This window comes from Candoia aspera, chromosome 7 (assembly GCF_035149785.1).
Source record: "Candoia aspera isolate rCanAsp1 chromosome 7, rCanAsp1.hap2, whole genome shotgun sequence".
NCBI classification, from domain to species: Eukaryota; Metazoa; Chordata; class Lepidosauria; order Squamata; family Boidae; genus Candoia; species Candoia aspera.
In genome coordinates this window covers 68,023,026-68,042,516 of record NC_086159.1, presented here as the reverse complement: position 1 = coordinate 68,042,516, position 19,491 = coordinate 68,023,026, and the positions used below count along the sequence as shown (strand labels likewise).

Here is a 19,491-nt window from a genome sequence, read left to right as displayed (position 1 = left end):
ATCAGTCACCGATTCTACCCATGGGGATCTCTAGACCAGACCATAGCATCACTCAAAGCAAGGCAGCAGGTACATTTTACAGGAGATACACAGCAACAACTGCTGCTCCTCCTGGTGCCAGCTGAGGTCCTTTAGAAGCCCCATTCCTATCCACTGTCTGAGGGCCAGTCCCGTTTTTATGTATTTGCTGAGTATTGAATCATTTTATCCCCTCCCTATGCACGGTTACATTATTTTGCAGAAATCAGTTTCCTTAAACATATATAGCAGTTTCTCAACCTTGGCAACTTTAAGACGTGTGGACTTCAGCTTGGCTGACTGGGGAATTCGGGGAGTTGAAATCCACACATCTTAAAAGTTGCCAAGGTTGAGAAACACTGATAGCATTATGTTCTCTCTGGCTTATCTTCTCCCTAAACCAGCATTGTGTGCAACTCTCATTCTCTGCAGAAGATCTGGGAAACCATCTAGTTTTAATAACTCTCTGCTGTACCTACTGAGAAGATGGGACAGTGAAGCTCATCATGTTAATGAAATTCCACTGATGTCAACAAAACATCACAAGGATTGTCGCGGCATTGTTCCTCTAGAACAGCCTTCACTAACCTGGATCTCTTCAGTCGGGCTACAACTTCTCTCAGCCCTAACTGGCACTTAAGGAATGACAGGACCTGTGGGCCAAACCTTTCCAATGATTCAGTTTGGAGAAGCTGTTGTCAAGGCCAGCCCAAGAACAATGAGTCAGTGTAATCCAAACTCCAGTTCTTTATTGCTTTCACCATACAGACAGAATCTTGCCAGACTGGAGCTACTCTAACTGACCTAAGGGTAAATAACTTGGGAGACTCCAGGGCAGAACTACCTTGAACCTCTTAACTTTCCCAGCAACAGTCTCTGGACTGTGAATCCTCTTATCTGCCTGGAATGTGCTTCCTCCTTCCTGGGAATCAGTGGCAGCACCGAAATCCACCACATCTGTCTAGAAATTAAATGCATGATGTAGCCATAATTAAACATGGCCAAGGGATAAGTAAGCCCAATTAAGTTTGTTCCACTGATATCCACGTGACTTTTAATTATTTAAAATATTTTCATTCTGCTTTTCAAGGCAGATCCTCCTTAAAGCCTTTAGTTTGGCTTAGATTATGTTAAATGTATATGAAATATGTCTGCTCAGGATTCCTCCCACTGTTTCCCTTCTTATTAAAAGCCAGAGTTACCCCACCAAAATTCCTCGACATATAAAATACAAACCTCGAATATCAGAGATTTTTATGAACTCCAGCTGTTCAGCAAGTTCTTTCATGGCATTGTGTAAGCTCCTGGCATCTGCCTCTAAGGCTGTCAGTTCAGAGTCTGCACTGCTGCTTCCATTTGCTACCATAGATACCTTTTCTTCTACTTCAGTTATCTTTTTTGCCACATCTGTTTTTAACTTCCTGTGAACCCAAGAAAACCTCCATTTACTGTAATAGGACTAAAACCCTATTAGCTGCAAATCTAAATAAACACACATTTCAAATTATTTCCTTTCTTCCCGATCAGGGTTAATCATTGTGTTACAACATCCTTTCCTAATAGATGGGTTTATCTTTTTTTTTTTTTTGCATTATCATTACTTCGTGAACACAAAACGGAAAAGAGCTCAGGAAAACAGCACTCTTGTATGAGATTTAACCATCTGGATTCCAAAAGTCTGCTGTAATGTACTTGAATATTGCCAACTATCTATGTCAGAACATTGGCTCATAGAACCCATACCTAATTTGTTTCATACCCCACATAATAAACCATCTGTGTTAAGAACTTTTTTTATAGGCTATAAGACAAACATGTTCTGTGAAAGGAAAATTGCACAATACAGTCTTTTAAGGTCTCCATGAAGTCTGAAAAATATGCAATAACAGAAATATGAGAGAAATTGCTGTGATGCAGATTTACTCAACAGAGGAGTTGGGCAGATTTCTAAGAATGCATATGAATAATTTAGAGTGAGGGGCCCCAAAATGGGGAACTGCTCCTTGGATAGGCAAATTATTTGTGAAAATAATATATTTCTATGGGTCCATCCTACTGAAACATGAAAATACCAGCAGGTAGTTGCTTCACACAAACTAATCTATACAGAACTTAATTTGAGCTGCACTTGAAGAATAAAGGAATAAATCCAAAAACCCTGTGAAGGAACACTTAGTCAAGATGGTGGCGTGCTGGAAAGCCTTAGGTTTGGAGCCATTTCTAAAAGCTGCAAATAAATCACAGCAATTCTTAACTTCTGACAAAAAAATACATCAGAATGAATATGACTGATGCCCAAATACCTTTCAACAGGATTTCATTTTGGCATTACTATTGTCAGGAACAAAAGTCTGTGCAGTACATCAGGGAACCCTGATTTCCTTGAAAGTTTGCCCAAGGTTCCTTAGTGAAAATAGGCCATCCTGCAAGGTAGGCTACAATGCAATGTAGTCTAGCTGACAACCAAAGATCAAATTAGGCCATTGCAATAGGGCCCTTCTTTGGCCTGCAAGAAATGAATGTGTACTTTGGGTTCTGGGCAGATACTGGACAAGTTTCCTTGACTGAAATCACCTTTCTAGAATGTGAGAACATCATCCCACCCCAATTTTTACTGTTTTTATTTTACCTTCAGTTGGTAAGGTCTAAGCCACAGATACATCTATTTGGTTTTTTTTTTAAGGAATGAAAAAGAGTATTCATTGGCTTAATGATCCCTATATAATAGACTTCGTAAGCGTGGTAGTTCCCTCCCCAAAAATGGAATAAAAAATATTATTCATTGCTTTATTGATCCCTATAGGCTTCATAAGCTTAGTAGCTCCCAAACCCACTTGCAGGGGCCTGCAAACCTGCCACCTGTCCGAGATCATACAGAAGTGCTAATTCCATGAGCTGGCATTTACATGTACATATTAGATACACCGATACAATTTGCAAGGTGGCTGTACATCCATGCCTACCTGAAACATTAGTTCATGGAACCAGTATTTCCAATAGGATCCCAGCTGAGTCACAAATCAAACAGCAAAGAGAAGACGCCGTTATGGAAGTGAAACCAGACCTATGGACTAGACTTATGAAATGGAACACATACTGGAAATACAGTGTCTAGCAACTATTGAAGCTAGATCAGTATTAATTAGTGAAATAGATTTTTTTTCCCAATAGGACCAAGGTCTGCTGGAAAAGAAGACAATGTACTGGATTACACTGAAAATCTGAAGAGATTATTTGGCTGCCAATCAACAGGCAAGGGTGTAATTAAGCTAGCTAACATCTCTCTCACGTGACAGCTGGACTGCAGTTAACAACTGATGGCATCAGTAGATCCATCAGTCTTGCCATTTTGCCTCCCAGATTAAAAAAAGGAAGGAGGAGGACTACATACTGTATGGAATCAATAAGAATTTTTCCTTGCTAATTCTTAGGTTTCTTCACCATTTCCATTCAAATTCATTATAAACACAGTTTGCTGCAATATTTCCACCTTTTCTTCCCTTTTCTCCCCTCCTCTCTGCAGTTCTTATTAAAATAGTTCAACAACGAGATACCTAGTTCGCCATGGTTGAGCTAACAGCAAGCAATGTTATTTATGTTCTTTGCCATACTTACTCTGCTTCCTCAAAGAGGTCCCCAATGTTCTTAAGTGGCTCAGTAGCAGGATTTTGAGCAATGATATTTTTAATCTCATTCAATTTTTCCTCCACAGAGCTGAGAGTCTCTTGGTAGGGGCCACTCACCCCTGTGATTTTTAGGACTTTGGCTCTTTCCAGGAATCTCTGTGTCCTATTGGTCAGCTCACTAATGATGATATCCCAAAGGGCAAAACACTGATGACAAGGAGCACAGTCTGGGAAGTTGCCAGAGTAGCCTCGGGTACATTTATCACAACGGAAACCTTCAACACCCTCATTACAGATGCACTGGCCAGTTGAACGGTTACACTGAAGAGTCTGGATGCCTCGTAAATCACAGTCACAAGCTGAAAGAGGGAGAAATAAAGTTTATCACTAGAGACTTGGGGAGTGGAGCCCACCATTGTCAACCCAGAATGAATATAAGAAGTGGCAATTTTCCCAAACTGAATGTCTGGGCCACCTGGATATTCCTTGAACACATTGTGTACCTTCCATTCCTTCTCCAAAATAGGTGAAAGTCAAAACATAATTCTTAGCTGCATATATGTACATGCTGTGGTGCAATACCAGCTAAGAAGCCCTAAACTATGAAGGTCTTCATTCAGTAAACTCCTTTTGGAGGAAAGCAAAAGGAAGCAAGGGAATAACTCAAGCTTTCCTAAAGGTGTATCAGGAAGGATTTGTGATGCCTCAATTGGAACGGCATTCTTCCAACATGAGTCATTGAAGGACCACCTACCTTGATTATTTCTGCCCATCCCACCGTATCCAGTAGAGTGGGCCTGCTTTGGGTCCACTTGGTAAAGCAGTGCAACCTAATAAGCTCTACGAAGCATGCTTTCTTTGTCATGGTACCTGCTTTATGCAACAGCCTTGCCCTGGAGAGTTGGATGGCCCTGACCCTGTTGGCCTTCCAGAAGGCCTTGAAGACCTGGCTTTGCCCCATATCAATGAAGCTCTGGCATGTGGGTGTGTGATACGCTGGTGATGAGATTTTTTAAATAGAGGCCTCAACTTATGTTTTTTAATTGATTTGGATCATATACTAAGCTTCTATCTTTGTTTGCTTTCCAAAGTTCCACTGGTGAGATGGGCAGCCACAGAAACTTGTTTAATAAATAAATAAAATTTTAAAATGGCTGAAAATGCATTCTCATCCCCACATCCTTCTCGTGGATATGAAAGGACATCACATACAGGCTGTGATGTCCTCATTTGGTAGACCTTCAGGTGTTCAATCCTCCCCTTAAGACTTTAAAATCTCTCTTATATTGGACTTAAAGATTGGTATAGAGTGTTTTCTCTCCCCATACTTTCTGTATGGAAAATCAGAACTTATCATAATTACGGAAGTAACAGCCAAATTTTTAACTATGGCTATAAAAACAAGGCTTTTAGTAATAAATCAATGAGTTGGGGTTTTAAGTGTGTTATGTAATATCTATTAAATATTTTACTTGTTAAATCGTTTTACCTATGTCAAATTTTGGATTATATTTGTGACTTGCTATTTGGGCCTCTTGGCAATCAACAGCAATTTAAATTTTCATTACTCTCCCCACAAATAGCCAGATAGGTTACAACAAAACTGGAAAATGCCACTGTTGAAAAGCTTTGTTTAAACAAAGACCAAAACAAATGTGAATGTCCTTTCCGCCACTGTGAGAAATACTATTGTTGTGCAATGGAATCCAAATGAGATCAAAGGCTTATACGTCAACATCCAGATGACAGGGTTTTTTTGACATCGGGCAAATTAAGGCTATTAGAAATGTATTCCATTGTTCAGTAAGCCCCTATAGGTTTATCATACAAGAGGCTCACAAATCCTTCAGAGATCCTTCAGAATATTATTTTTAAGATTCTGGTTTGCAAGTTCTTACCCAAATAGTCAAACTTCCCATAAGAACATGACATAACTAGGGGAGGAAAAATCACGTTGTATGCGCATTTATTTAAACATATTCACATTCTTTAGCCAGATTTCTAGAAGGCCATTTAAAGGAGTAAATTACCTTAAACAAAGCCAGTTCTCTTGCAGAGAACTTGATCAATAGATGGAAGAATGCAAAAGAGAAAGAAAAAAGTGTTGTCCTGCCCTTCAACTTATGTTGGTGCAATTTAACAAAGTGGCCTTTTTGTTCTCAGAAATAAAGGCCAACACATAGTGCTTTATTTTCTTCAAAGCAACTCCAGCGTTCCCACTGTGAATTGCTTGCTAAGGAATGTATCTCCCCTCAGGCAATTCATTTTGCTTTGAACACTAGGCGTGGGGGGGGGCATGGGGGGAGGACTTACTTAACCCTTTCTACCACAAAAGGTTAGTTTTGGAGAAATAGCTCACTCAGGATAATGACTAATTAGTCAAATTCCAGACATTGGAGCCATCAGTAGATGACTGCGTTCTTTTGAAGATCCCAAAGCCCATCAGGTTACTCCTTCTATCCATTTTAGCATATCAAGTTACTGGTTCTGGAAAGTGCACACAATCCTGACAAAGGTGACATTTGGTAAACTACCGTGTGCATTTCTTGATTTAAGCTGGGAGCATCCACATCTATTTTATGACTGGCCAGGCCCACCACAGCAGCCATTTGAAGAATAGGCGACCACCATGTAGCTATTTGGTGAGACTGACCAGGTCTCGTATTCTCCACATTCCAAACGTACCCAATACTCCACTAATATTAGAGCAGAACGAAACACATGGGGAATGTAAACATCTTTTAGTGCAGATGAATAAACAGCCCTATGAATTAGAAATCAACTCTCAGATACTTCATAATGAAATAATACAGTATATATCACATGGATTTGCCAGATAATGTTTATCTTAAGGCAAGAATATGTAGTATTTTCCTGACCAAGGTTCAGACTTGGACTTGCTAGAGCTTGGGAGTACTTAATACCATAATCTATAGTGGGTAATGCCCAATATCTAGATCTGCATATGCTTAGAGTACATTCAATGAACTCAACAGGCCTTGATTTCAATAGGGTCATGAGGAAGTTACTTTTGACTAATTTATCTCACTGGTTTCAGTAAACCTATTCTCAACATGACTAATCCTGGATCTACTGCTACATAAGAAGTATTGTAAAGTTGTGGTGATTAGATTTTAAAGGGAAAACTATAAAACCTTCAGTTCAAGAGATACCCTTGCATAACCTTACGCACTTTGATTACGCACTGTTTCCTGGGAGGACAAGTCGGTCAGCGACTCAATAATAGGTGAAGCAAGCAAATTCAATGTTACTACTCTTTCTAAAAAAAAAAAAAGCCAAGTACGTCTGGACTGGGTTTCTTATCTTCACTTGCCCTACAAACAATGACTGCAAGATTAGCTCAAGATACATAAAAAAGGCAGTGGGAATGAATGGCAAATATGTCAATACCAAATCTTCCCTGAGTTGGGAAAAAATGTATTCAAAAGGAGAGATGAAGAAAGACTCAGAATGTGTTGCATCTAAAAACTTCAAAAAACAGGAAAATATATTTCAAAGTTGATTGAAGTAGAATGAATAAAACATTTTAAAAACCCTCATAATCTTCTATAAACAAATATTCCACAATATTAATATAATCTTATATTATACTTACTATAATATAATCTTCTACAAACTAACAAGGGCTTTTTCAGATATAATCAAAATAAAAAGAAAAGAATGTACTACTGAAAATGATGATGGAAAAACAAGAACAAAGAAAAGGCAGAGCTACTCAAGTTATATTTTCACTGGTCCTTTCCAAAAAGGAGGTATACTTCCCATCAGGCAACAACTATGACGCCTACAATAAAGGAGAAAGGTCAAAGCTTGAGTCAGACAAATAATTCAGGAATACCTTTTACCCTCAGAATTTAAAATTCCAGTGGCAAATGAACAACAGCCTAAAATACTGAAGAACCTTGGTGATGGCCTGACCAAACTTTTATGTATTCTGTTTGAGAAATCATGGAAAATTGGTGAACCACTAGAAGACTGGAGAAGGGCAAATTTGATCTCTGTATTAAAAATAGGAGAATCTGGGTATCTATAGATTAGTCCGTCTGAAACTGATACCCAGGAAGACTCTAGAGATCACAAAGAGATTGAATTGTAAATACCTTGAAAACAGATCTGTCCTAACAAGCAGGAACCATGCCGAGACGAGGAATAGCTCTCTAGTGTTTTATTACTGCTACGGTAGACAGAAAATCCTACCAAACTGAAGAAGCATGAGAAAATCCATACAGATAAACCCCAAAAGTCAAGGCGGGTCTGTTCTGTGTCTCTTTGAATGACAGCTCAAATTCTCGCTACTACGCATGCGTTTTCCCCCCTGGATGGGGGCCCCCTCCTGCTCACCATCAGTGGTCATGACAGGATCGTGGATTTGTTTAGAACAGTTTTGCCAGACTAAACTTATCTCATTTTTAATTGGATAATTTACTTAGGTTGTGCGAATAATGAAGAAGTATATATTTTGATTCCAGAAAGGTATCTGGCAAAATACCCCACAATATTCTGCTTAGCAACATAGTTAAATATGGGCGAGATGGCATAATAATTAAGTGGATACATAGCTGGCTAAAAACTCTACTGCAAGACTGCTCATAAATAGTAAAATGAGATATCAACTTGATGCTACAAGGTTTGGTCCTGGGCCCCGTATACTTCAATATTCTGAGTAATGACTTGAATTAAAAGATAAGGGAAATGTTTTAACTAATCTGCAGCTGACAGATGAAGAACTGAGCATTCCAAACTGTTCATTTAGAAGGTAGAAATCAAATGCACACATATAGGATGCGGGACATCTGGCTTGATAGTAGTACTAATGAAAAGGATAGAACAATAGCTAGAGATGAGTCAAAAATGTGATGTGCCTTCTAGAGTTCATCAACAGAAGTACAGTTTCTAAATCATGGAAACTTCATCATTTGCTGGAAAGGCCCCACCCTGAGTACTGTGCCCAATTCTGGGCATAATAAATTAAGGAGGATTCAGAAAAACTGGAACATGTTCAGATGAAAAAGCTGAGGACTGAGAAGTAAAAACTATGTCCTATAAAGAAGGATTGCACAAACTGGAACATTTAACCTTGAGAAGAAAAGACCAAGAAGGAATATGATAACATTCTTCAAATACCTAAAAGGACATCTGGCAGAACAAGGTCAATGCACGTAAGTTACCATGACAGAATGCAGGACACTGAACAACGGGTTCAAGTTACAGGAAGGCAGATTCTGACTGAAAGTAAGGACAAACTTCCTACCAGTAAGATCAAATTCACTGACTTTGGAACTAATTATCCAAATGATACAGTATGATATGGTGAGCCCACCTTCACAAAATATGTTAAAATAAAGGCTAGACAGCCCTATGCCAGGGGTTACTTCAATATAAATTTCTGTACTGAACAGAGTGTTGGATCTGATGGCCTAAATAGTCCCTTCCAAGTCTACAATTCTCTATTCAAAATCCATATAGAAATATATAATCTCTACTAACGCCCCTGCTTTGTATGTCACTGCGTTATACATTATGAGTGAGTAGCAAAGGGTGACACCTAATGGGAAGAGAAGAGTTATGTGTGTAATAGGCGGGGGTATAGATGTGGATGCAAAAGAAGACAGAATGAATGAATGAATGAATGAATGAATGAATGAATGAATGAATGAATGAATGATCGATCTATCTCTGATGTGATCATACAGACAAAAGTTGGTATTTGCAATATTATCGCAACCAAGTTTGAAAGGAAGATACGCCATTTCCTTCCACAGGCAGAAGATAACACCACGGCTCCAAATGCCTAAACAAACAAAAGACTTAGTAACTGCTTCTCACAGGAGGGGAAATCTGATTTGTTATCTCACCTTCCATGAGACAGGAGATCATGTTTATTTAAGAACAGCCCAATCTATATCAACTGTAAAATAGTAAATGGTCAAGTAGCACAGGACGCCAGAAACACATTCCTTGCTTATGCCTCAAGGCAGGTCAGAACACTTAACTGTTTTCATCAAAGAGGCAAAATAACCTGGTAAAATGTTAAGAGAAAACCATCAGTTACAAATTGTTCTAGTCTGGGCAGGTATGCATGAGAAACAGTATTGGGGAAGCAACCTTTACTAACACTAGTATCCCAAGCATGTCTTCAATCAGTGAAGCATATTTATTTGGATTGCTTTTAGGTAGCTGATAAGGTTGACATTTTATCACATGGACACTTATACCCAATAGGTGCAGCAGGACCACCGTATTTCAGATGCAGTAATCCAGATGACCACTTGAGGGCAGCAAAAAGATACAGACAACTTTGGCTGTTGATACTCTCTAAGGCAGTGTTACTCAAACGTGGCAACTTTTAAGATGTGTGGACTTCAACTCCCAGAATTTCCCAGCCAGCACTGCCAGCATCCCCAGCCAGCGTCTTCCACACATGCTAGATGGCTAAAGAAGAGAAAGATTCCTTTATCCAAAGGTCTGAACTGATTCCTTGCAAAGGGGCTTTAGGAATTAGGCAAGAGTCATGGGTTCTCCACTCCGGATTAAAACTTGTTAGGTGTCAGCCCTTCAAGATGGACCAGACTAGGAAATCAAAGTCACACAAGCCAATATTACTTTTATGATAAAGATATGGTAACAGAATCTTGCAAGACTGAATGTACTTTCCCTCTCCCTCCCTTCACCTGTGTGTGAACTAGGAAGGAGCTTGTCTGAGGCATTATCTCAGGCTACAGTTCTGCCCCAGACTCAGGTTTCTTTTATCTGACGGTGGTGGTGGTGGTGGTGACTCTTCCTCTTGTCCCTCAAGGCCACTCCCTCAGGATTCAACCTCCCACCCCCACCTCCCAGTTCAAATGTAACGAAAAAATCTTAGCTTTTAAACAAAAAACTGAAAGTTCTCAGATGACAAGGAAGAATTCAGCAGCCAGCATCATGGAGACGTGTATGTCTAAACTACTGTTAACTTCGGTGTGAAAATAGCCAATACTGTTTAAAAAAAATTGAGAAAGAAAATACACTCCTATCATGAAAAACATTAAGTAGTAAAAGTGTGATGGTACATTCTGGTATCAGGGATGTGCATTTAAAGACAGCATTTCGATGTTACCTGACACATAGAAAAGCTGTCTAATACACAAGGCCAACAATTTAAAAGACCAAGTTCTGACAATATTTGGAAAGTATTAATCAGTATTTGATCAATAACAATCTTCCAAAAATATTTGATTGGATTAGATCTGCAGGTCATGAAACATTATTTATCTGAGTATGATAAAACTACTTATAAAAAAAAATCTCCTCCAATTACCATTTCATGTTACTGATCATTTAAAACCTGTTATGATCCACTGAGAATTGATCAATGGAAACCAAGCAATATATTCATTTGCCAAATTGCTTCAATGGAAGCATATAATTTGATGAACTGATTTAACTGATCCTTGCTTTTTTTCTTACTTTTTATATGTAACTGAATTTACATATATTCAGCTTACTTTTTGGCATGTTCAATTATTTCTAAACTTTCAACACTTTGTTTCCTTCTTCTTCTGCATGAGTTCACATTTGTTATAGTTTTAATTAAACAATGAAAAAAGATGTGTATCTAAATTAGGATTATGCCTTCCATACAACTCTGCAAAATCTTATTTTAATTTTTTTTATTTAAATGTGTTATTAATAAACAAATATTTAAATTCAACTATGTTAAATTTAGCTGCACTAAAATAGAACACCAGATAAGCCAGCCAAGATCTTTTAAAGTTTCTTTACGGTAACATATATTGCAACATTAAGAGACTAAGCTTTGTTAGCAAGTCCTGTGTAAGTAACAAATATTGCAACATTAAGAGGCTAACGAAGACACGCTTATCTTTTTCTGTCTTGTATCTAATTTCTTGCATCCAAGCAAAATGGAGCCAATATAAATGATGCTTTGTTCTTTCCACATTCACCATCACAAAACAAATCATCATCAGCTATCTTAGATGGTCCAATAATCTCAGAATGACACAATTGCTGGGTATTTGAATATTTGAATGTCTTCCTTGAAAACAGGAAGAGTAAACACTGGATAACATACTCACCTTGACAGCTCACATGAGGATCACCCCAGAAATACTCCTGACATTCTGTACAGGTGCGTCCTCCAAATCCTGGCATACATTGGCATTGCCCAGTGAACTATTAATTTAAAGGGGGAAGGGGGGAAAACAAGTTTATGCCACTGATCAATCGGTACTAAGGCCAGACTGGGCATAATATGGATCCATAATAAGGAACTCTCATAGGTTTTTTTTTAATATGGGCAATTCACCCAGCCTATCTTCTTCTGTTAATCGTATTCCTTTTAAATCATGGCAGATATTATGCAAGAAGAACAATTACTTATGCAATAAAACTTAAATATCACTACTGAAGTCACTGGCCAAACTATCCTTCTGCAATACCGATATATAGCTATTTGCCAAATGCTTGCTGTCACTTACTCAGAGTGTCTGCAGGCCTGGTTAAAAAAAAAGGTCAAGATGGCAGCCACAACAGTGCAGGCCACATAAAAAACAGGCGGAGCTTAGATCCCATGACTGTGGCCACCATCTTGACATCTTTGACCACACCCTGTGGAGCCCCCTGCACCTACTGCAGTTTTTTTTTTTTTGTGCAAAAACGTTTGGGACTGAATGCTGTCTCCTTATTAAAACAAACCTTCTGTGCATGAAAATCTACATAAAGATTTTTCATACGATGGCTTATTTTAATGTTTTCATGGAACGTGCAATGAATTGTCACAACGAGCTTTCAAATTCCTTTGTACTGCTTTTGTCTTTACACAAATCTTCAGAAAAAGTATTTGCTCCTTTATTACAGAATGATGTAGAGATGGATAAAACAATTGGGTGTTGTTGAATTCAGGGTGTTAGGTTAAGACCAGGTTCAAATCTACCTTCTTGGGGCCAGTCCCTCTCTTGAAGCCGGACCTCCCTTACAGGGTGGTGGCTGGGGGAAAAATTGAGGGAGGGAATGCTACGTACACCACATTAAGCTCCTGGAGATAAAGGTGTGAGTTGTTAATCCAGCTCAAGCAATCGATCAATCAGATTGTCCCATGTAGACTAATATGAACACAGGTTGCTGACTATAAAACAGCTGGCTTACCAAACCCCCCCACAAAAGATGAAGTAGAGCAAAGGTGACCACAGAATTGGAGGCTTTTGTCAAAGTAACAAAGGCTGCCTTGCCCCAATGCGATGCAAGCTCCATCTCTTTCAAACACACGTGTGACGTCATGACACACATAAAAGAGGGACCGAGCTTGCATCACAATCGTGGAACGCTGCTTTTATCATTTGTTCTCCAAAACTTCCTCTGCAGACACTTCTGGAGGGAATGTGTGTGCACCCTCAAGTCAGTCTTGACTCCTGGCAACTGCCTGGACTAGTCCCTGCAGTTTTCTTGGCAAGGTTTTTCAGAAGTGGTTTGCCATTGCCTTCTTCCTAGGACTGAGAGTGAGTGACTGGCCCAAGGTCACCCAGCTGGCTTTGCGCCTAAGGGACTAGAACTCACCATCTCCTGCTTTCTAGCCTGGTGCGTTAACCACTACACCAAACTGGGTCTCTTCTGGAGGGAATATTATTATTTATTATTTCCTGGAGGATGAGTTTAGATCTCAGTTGCCTGGATCTCGATTATCTAGCTCTGATAAAGCCTTCTCACCTCATTGCAAGATGTGCCAAAGGAATGCTCAGGATTACAGGCACACGGTTCACACCCAGTCCCACTGCTCAGTTGCCACGTGTTTGGGGCACAGTGATCACAATTCTGTCCAACCACATTAGGAAGACACTGGCACTGGCCCGTTTCTTTCTCACACTCACAGTCTTCAGAGCTGCTGCAACGCTGACGGACAGTTCCCAGGTAATTGCAGGTACATTCTGGAATGGAGTAGCAGCAAAAACAACGTCTTACAGGGTGCTTGTGGGAAGAAGCAGTCATGCCAGGAAAAGAGAAGGTATTAGAGCAATGTTTCCAAAGCCAGCAGCCTAACAGCCTAACTTCAGACAATTTCCCTGCCAGCAGTTGGATACCGTGACACTTGCATTAAGTGGATTAATGAGATCCAAGCAAGTATTATTTAAATCTTTTTTTCTTCTATTCCAGTGGCCTGTTCTGAAATAATTGATACAATAATGAAATCCTATTAATCATTCTGAGTAGAGATATATGAGATTTATAATTCAAAAACACCGGAGGAATCCAAGTTACAAAAGACTGATTTCAATACCCACGCATGGCTTTTTTCTGCTAACGTCCATTCCTTGACTGCTATGGTTTATTAATGTATGATTGGTATATATAAGTTCAGATAAGTTATCTCTCTATAACAGTGTTTCTCAACCGTGGCAATTTAAGATGTGTGGACCTCAACTCCCAGAATTCCCCAGCCAGCCTTGCTAAGTTGCTACGGTCGAGAAACACTGCTCTGTAAGACGCATAAAGACTTAGCCACATTGAAGGTATTGATGTTTTTTGTATTCTCACCCCCCACCTTCCCACTGAATTTTTAAAGAAATCCATTGTTCCTATACACAATAGGTTTCCCCTCTGATGTATGAAGGTCATCAGGTAGGATGTCTTCCATTCATAAAGGGAAACAATGGATGTTAATAAGAAAGACTTCCCACTCCTCGAAGCTTCTTTTCAGGGTGTGCAAAAGTTACCAAATTAAGCAAAACCATTTCAAAACGCATTGCTTTTGCATTTTCAAGATTAATCCTGCAGAATTAGAGGTTGGGGTTAAATTAAGAGAGCCTTGTAACCCACAAAAGCCTATTCATCCTGGAGTAGAGTCATCTTTTGACCTTTCAAGAGCTTTATCTTTCCAACATAGGAATTTCCAGTATTTGCTCCACCCTAGAATTGGAGAGAAGACAGAGTGCAACCTATGGGTAAATTCCCAGTAGATTAAAAAGGATTTCTGATTTCCAGTTAACAACAGCACTGAGGAAATTACTTTGTTCCCTCATCCTTCCCAAATTACATTAGTGAAATGGGTACAATCTGGATTTTTGAAGGGAATAAAGCTGAGAAGAAACTTTTTAGCTCAGACTTCCTTAATTTGTACAGTGTGTCTTTGTGCAAAAAACTCCAATTGGGTGTGTTGTGATTGTAGAAAATAATGAGTAGATCTTGCAAGTCAGAAGCCGTATCTTTGCAGATAACTAAGTGCCACATGGCATCTGTAACAGTCAAAAGCAGAGATCCCTGTCCACTTACTTCTACAACCCTGTTGAAGAGCCCATCCATAGTAGCCGGGTTTACACTCTTGGCAATGTTCACCTTGCGTGTGATACAAACACTTGAGGCACAATCCTGTCTTTTTGTTACAAGCCTCTGGATCAGAGGAATCAACGTGGTTGTTACACTGGCAGGGCTGGCAAGTCCCTCCAGCGTCTTCAGGGTTTCCAAAGAAGAGAGAAGCACATTCATCACATCTACTTCCTGTTCAACCAGCAATCAAAGAAAGAAAAAGCTTCAGCAAATCACGCCAGAAACCAAAGTATGGGAGAAAAAGTCCTCTGTGTGCATTAAGAAACAGGACCCATCTTTAACTCTTTGTAAAGCATCAGCATTCATATAATGGCACTGAATTGGATTAATTATTAACAGGAATGGATAACTAAGGGGGAGCTGCACAAAAAATAAATAAATGTTATACATTGAAGGCTGGTGAGGCTGTGTCTACAGGCAAACAAATTAAAGTTAAATAGTAGTAGGTTTTCTTACTGTTTTTTCAATGGCCTGAATCTATTCTAGATTTGGCTGATCTTGCATGACATTTCTTAAGATTGCAAAGGGGACCATGAAAATCCCGTAAGATGTAATGATCCTGCTGGATCTGAGGTTTATTCAGGTGGGGCCATAACTGAGAAAGCTGCACCAGGTCCAAAAAGATGCCAGATGTCTGGCAGCAACATCCAAACAGTTGCAGACAACCAATGCTATTCTAGGGCATTAATTAGATTATTTCCCAACCCAGTTTACCTTTATATCCTTTCTCACAAACACACACCACTTGCAACGTAATCCGATCTTGATAACAGCCACTGGCAAACTGGCGCCCACTTTCTGGTCCATCGGGGCAAGGGCATGGACGACAGTGATCTCCTGATCCCAGGACTGGATCTCCATAATAACCAGCAAGGCACCTAATTTTATAGTACAAGGTTTATCATACATATTATACATACCGATCCACTGAAAATAGGCTTGTTATGAAGTTAACATTGTTCTCTAAGTACAGTGTAAAGAACATAGCCTAAAGTTGTTTTCACTGGGCTTTTAAAAAACCCTGTTTGTTTGTTTACAGGTAGTCCTTGACTTAACAACCACAATGGGGACCAGAATTTCCACTGTAAGTCGTTGAAATCATGTCAAGTCACCATGTGACCAGACCCAATTTTGTGACCATTTTTACAGTCGTTAAGCAAATCATCACAGTCATTAAGCAAATCCAGCTTCCCCAATGGGCTGGATTAGCTGGAAAACAGCAAAAAAGAAAAGAAAAGAAAAGAAAAAATAATCACAAAATGTGATCACGTGACCACAGGACGCTGCAACCAAGTCATAAATGTGAGCCGGTTGCCAAGTGCTCAAAATGTGATCATGTGACGTGACGTTTCGCAAAGCACCCATTCTGAGGCCATTGTAACTTTGGACCACCGTTAAATGAATGGTCGTTAAGTCGAGACTACCTGTATTGGATTTTTATCTCACTGCAATCTCCACAACTTTTGGCAGTTACAGTGTCAAAACAAAAAGAGGTGCCAGGGATGTTCCTGAAAGGTGCTTTGAAAAAGCTCTGTTTTTAATAACCTCCTAAAAGCTACCAGGGGAAGCACATTCCATAGCACTGGGGCTGCTTCAAAGAAGCAGCACCTTCTAGATCTGGCTCCTCTGACATCCCAGAAATGTGGGACATCAAGGAGCCCCCCCCTACATGATCTAAATCCAGTTGGAGGAGGCAGTCCCATAGATAACCAGGCGCCAAGCCATGAAGGACTTCATAGGTCAAAGTTTTTTTTTATGTCAGCAGACAGATCCATACCAAATGACATTTCCCACCTGACATTTCACTTGTCATATGAATCTGCTTTAATTCACAGGCAAATGTGTATCTCTAGAACAGCATTTCTCAACCTTAGCAATTTTAAGATGTGTGGACTTCTTAAATCTCCCAGAATTTTTGAAGTCCACTCATCTTAAAGTTGCTAAGGTTGATGAACAGTGCTGTAGAAAGTTGCATTTCTGTGAAACCAATTAAAATACAACATAAACCCTGTTTGGTACACTGTGAACCCTTGTTTGGTACACTTTGTGAACCCTGCTGCAGCAAGCTCTGCTTCTACATTCCTAAGAATCTTAGAAACCACAAAGAAGAGATTTGAGACTAAACTTTCAGAACACAGGGCAATCACTCTTGCTAAAATGTTATGTTGCAGAAGCAATGCATTTTATCTAAACATTTGCATGCACATCACCTTTTAAAACCAAGTTCTCCTTATGCCAAAAAGAAGCAATACCTTTCACAGTTGGGGCCTGAGGTGTGATCACGGCAACTCAAGCATTGTCCACTGTATGGGTCACATTCATCTGCATGGCCGTTGCACTGGCAGGGTTGACAGCTTGGGAAACCCCAATATCCAGGCAAGCATCTGTCACACTGGCGACCATATACTCCATGGAAACAATGGCACTGTCCAGTCTCTGGATGGCAGAAGGCATTAACGGAAGCTTGAACATGACATTCGCAGGCTAAAAAAACAAACAAACACAACATACAGACATCTGGATGAAATGGAAAGTCAACACCACCCATAATCACGTAGTTGTGGATTTTTAAATCTCCAGCTAGTTAATTACCAACATTAGAAAGATTAGTCTTTTTATCTTAGTTATCTTAGTTCATGAGGATCCTTACAGATGTACTAGAAGAGAGAAACCAAAAGATATTTTTTCTTATTTCTTACGAAGTAACATTATAGAGCAGCAACAGGGCCTTTGGAACAAAGAAAGAACATACATTTGCATCCAGTGGGTCCAAATCCAAAAGTGCCAGGGGCACATTTGTCACATCTTCTGCCAACAACATTTGGCCGACATTGACAATGGCCTCCATTGGGATCACATACTGAACTCAGTGAACCTTGTGGGTCACACTGGCAAGCTGAAAAAAAGAAAAAGAAAAAAAGATATTTGGAGGAATTCATTCATTCATTCATTCTGTATAGCCTCCCATCTCAACAAGTGACTCTGGGTGGTGAACAATATCAAGTAAAAATAAAACAATTACACCATAAATACAAACATTAAAATACACAGCAGCCAAGGAAATGGCAAGTAACTTGTTAAAATGATTGATATATGTAAGTATCAGTGATGCAAACTGATTCATTAGGTAGCTTTAGTCTCAGTCTTCATTTTTTTAGACAAATATTAATGATTGGAAATGCTGTCTGTGTTTAGAGCAATGTTTCTCGACCTCAGCAATTTTAAGATGTGTGGACTTCAACTCACAGAATTCCCCCAGCCAGTACGGGGGAGCTAAGTCCACAGTTCTTAAAGTTGCTGAGGTTGAGAAACACTGATTTAGAGGAACTAACAACTAATTTTGGATGAAGCAACAATATGTACGTACTTATGTTCAATTGTGTCTGTTTGCCAGTTGAATGAATATTTTTGATGATTTGGATTCACCTATCCTTTTACAGATTTCTCATATCTGCTCCAAAGGTTTGGAGTAACTCCAGAGTAGGTCTGGACTACATAAGGAACTAGAAGGGAAAGATGAGGGAGAAAAATTCCCAATGTATTGGAGGTCTGCTTGTATGTTGTTGATTATTTTCCACATTATAGTTGAAACCAGTTGATTATTTGGGTTTTACTGCAAATGTGCCCAAGTTTTAGCAGACTGCAATATTAATTCCTTTCTCTATGTGCTCAACATAAATATTCAATCTATGGGATTGTTGAACATTCTCCAAATCATGTTCTAAACCAGTGAAACCTACTTACCCAGTGCTGTTTCATGCAACAGGGCTGAGATGCTAAAAATTATATTCCTGCAAACATCAGTCATGGGGGTTTTAACAACGCTCCTGCTGTTCTCCAGGCAGCGGTATCTTTGAAATGTTTCCCAGGCACTGTTAGTTGTCACATCATCACCTCTGCCTCCAACTGTGAATAAGTCCAGTGACTTGCAATATGGCATGAGAACAAGCTGTGAAATGATTTTAACCAAGCTGTATTACTATATTTTAAGATGTGCAATCCAAATGTTTTATCTTCCAAAGTCACAGTCCACAAGAAACACTCCCTATGTGGTGGGGCTTTGCTTAGTTCCTCAACCTCATCTCACTTGGCAGAACCAATTCCCAAGTTCCCCCTGATATGTGCAACCTTCTGTAGATTTCAGCAAGAATCACCGAAAAAATGAAAAGCAGAACTCATGTTCCAAGTACAGCTTTGTGATTTAAATGTAAGACAGCTCATTCTCTCCTTCCTCTCTTGCTTTGGGGCACTCAGGTGACCAACCTTGGCTATTATCAACCATTACCAAGAACAATTTTCCCATATATCATAAGGAGGTATCTACAGTCACTTCACTAGAGAATTTATTCAGAGGGGCTTCCGGATGGTATACTTGGTTGCTAAAGTGGCCTTCCAAAAATACAGTAGTCCTCTAAAGAAAAGAAGTAGGCAGCTGAACCAGTCAAGTGTTGCCTTTTGGGCACCCAGCCAATGAAGGCAATGGAGTTAACAATAGGACCACCCACTTGCA

General features: G+C 39.5%; 1 protein-coding gene across 1 annotated transcript in view; it reads right to left on the bottom strand.

Annotated features, from left to right (window-relative positions):
* Positions 1-19,491, bottom strand: part of LAMB1 (laminin subunit beta 1) — a 59,891-nt gene that overhangs the window by 11,675 nt on the left and 28,725 nt on the right. Inside the window, exons 17-25 of the mRNA XM_063307987.1 lie at positions 18,726-18,930; positions 17,734-17,877; positions 17,234-17,465; positions 15,696-15,859; positions 14,928-15,152; positions 13,368-13,585; positions 11,741-11,837; positions 3,634-4,003; positions 1,255-1,439 (exon numbers count right to left, since the gene is read on the bottom strand). Of these exons, the coding sequence (XP_063164057.1) occupies positions 1,255-1,439; positions 3,634-4,003; positions 11,741-11,837; positions 13,368-13,585; positions 14,928-15,152; positions 15,696-15,859; positions 17,234-17,465; positions 17,734-17,877; positions 18,726-18,930 (1,840 nt within the window). The remainder of the gene's footprint in view (positions 1-1,254; positions 1,440-3,633; positions 4,004-11,740; positions 11,838-13,367; positions 13,586-14,927; positions 15,153-15,695; positions 15,860-17,233; positions 17,466-17,733; positions 17,878-18,725; positions 18,931-19,491) is intronic.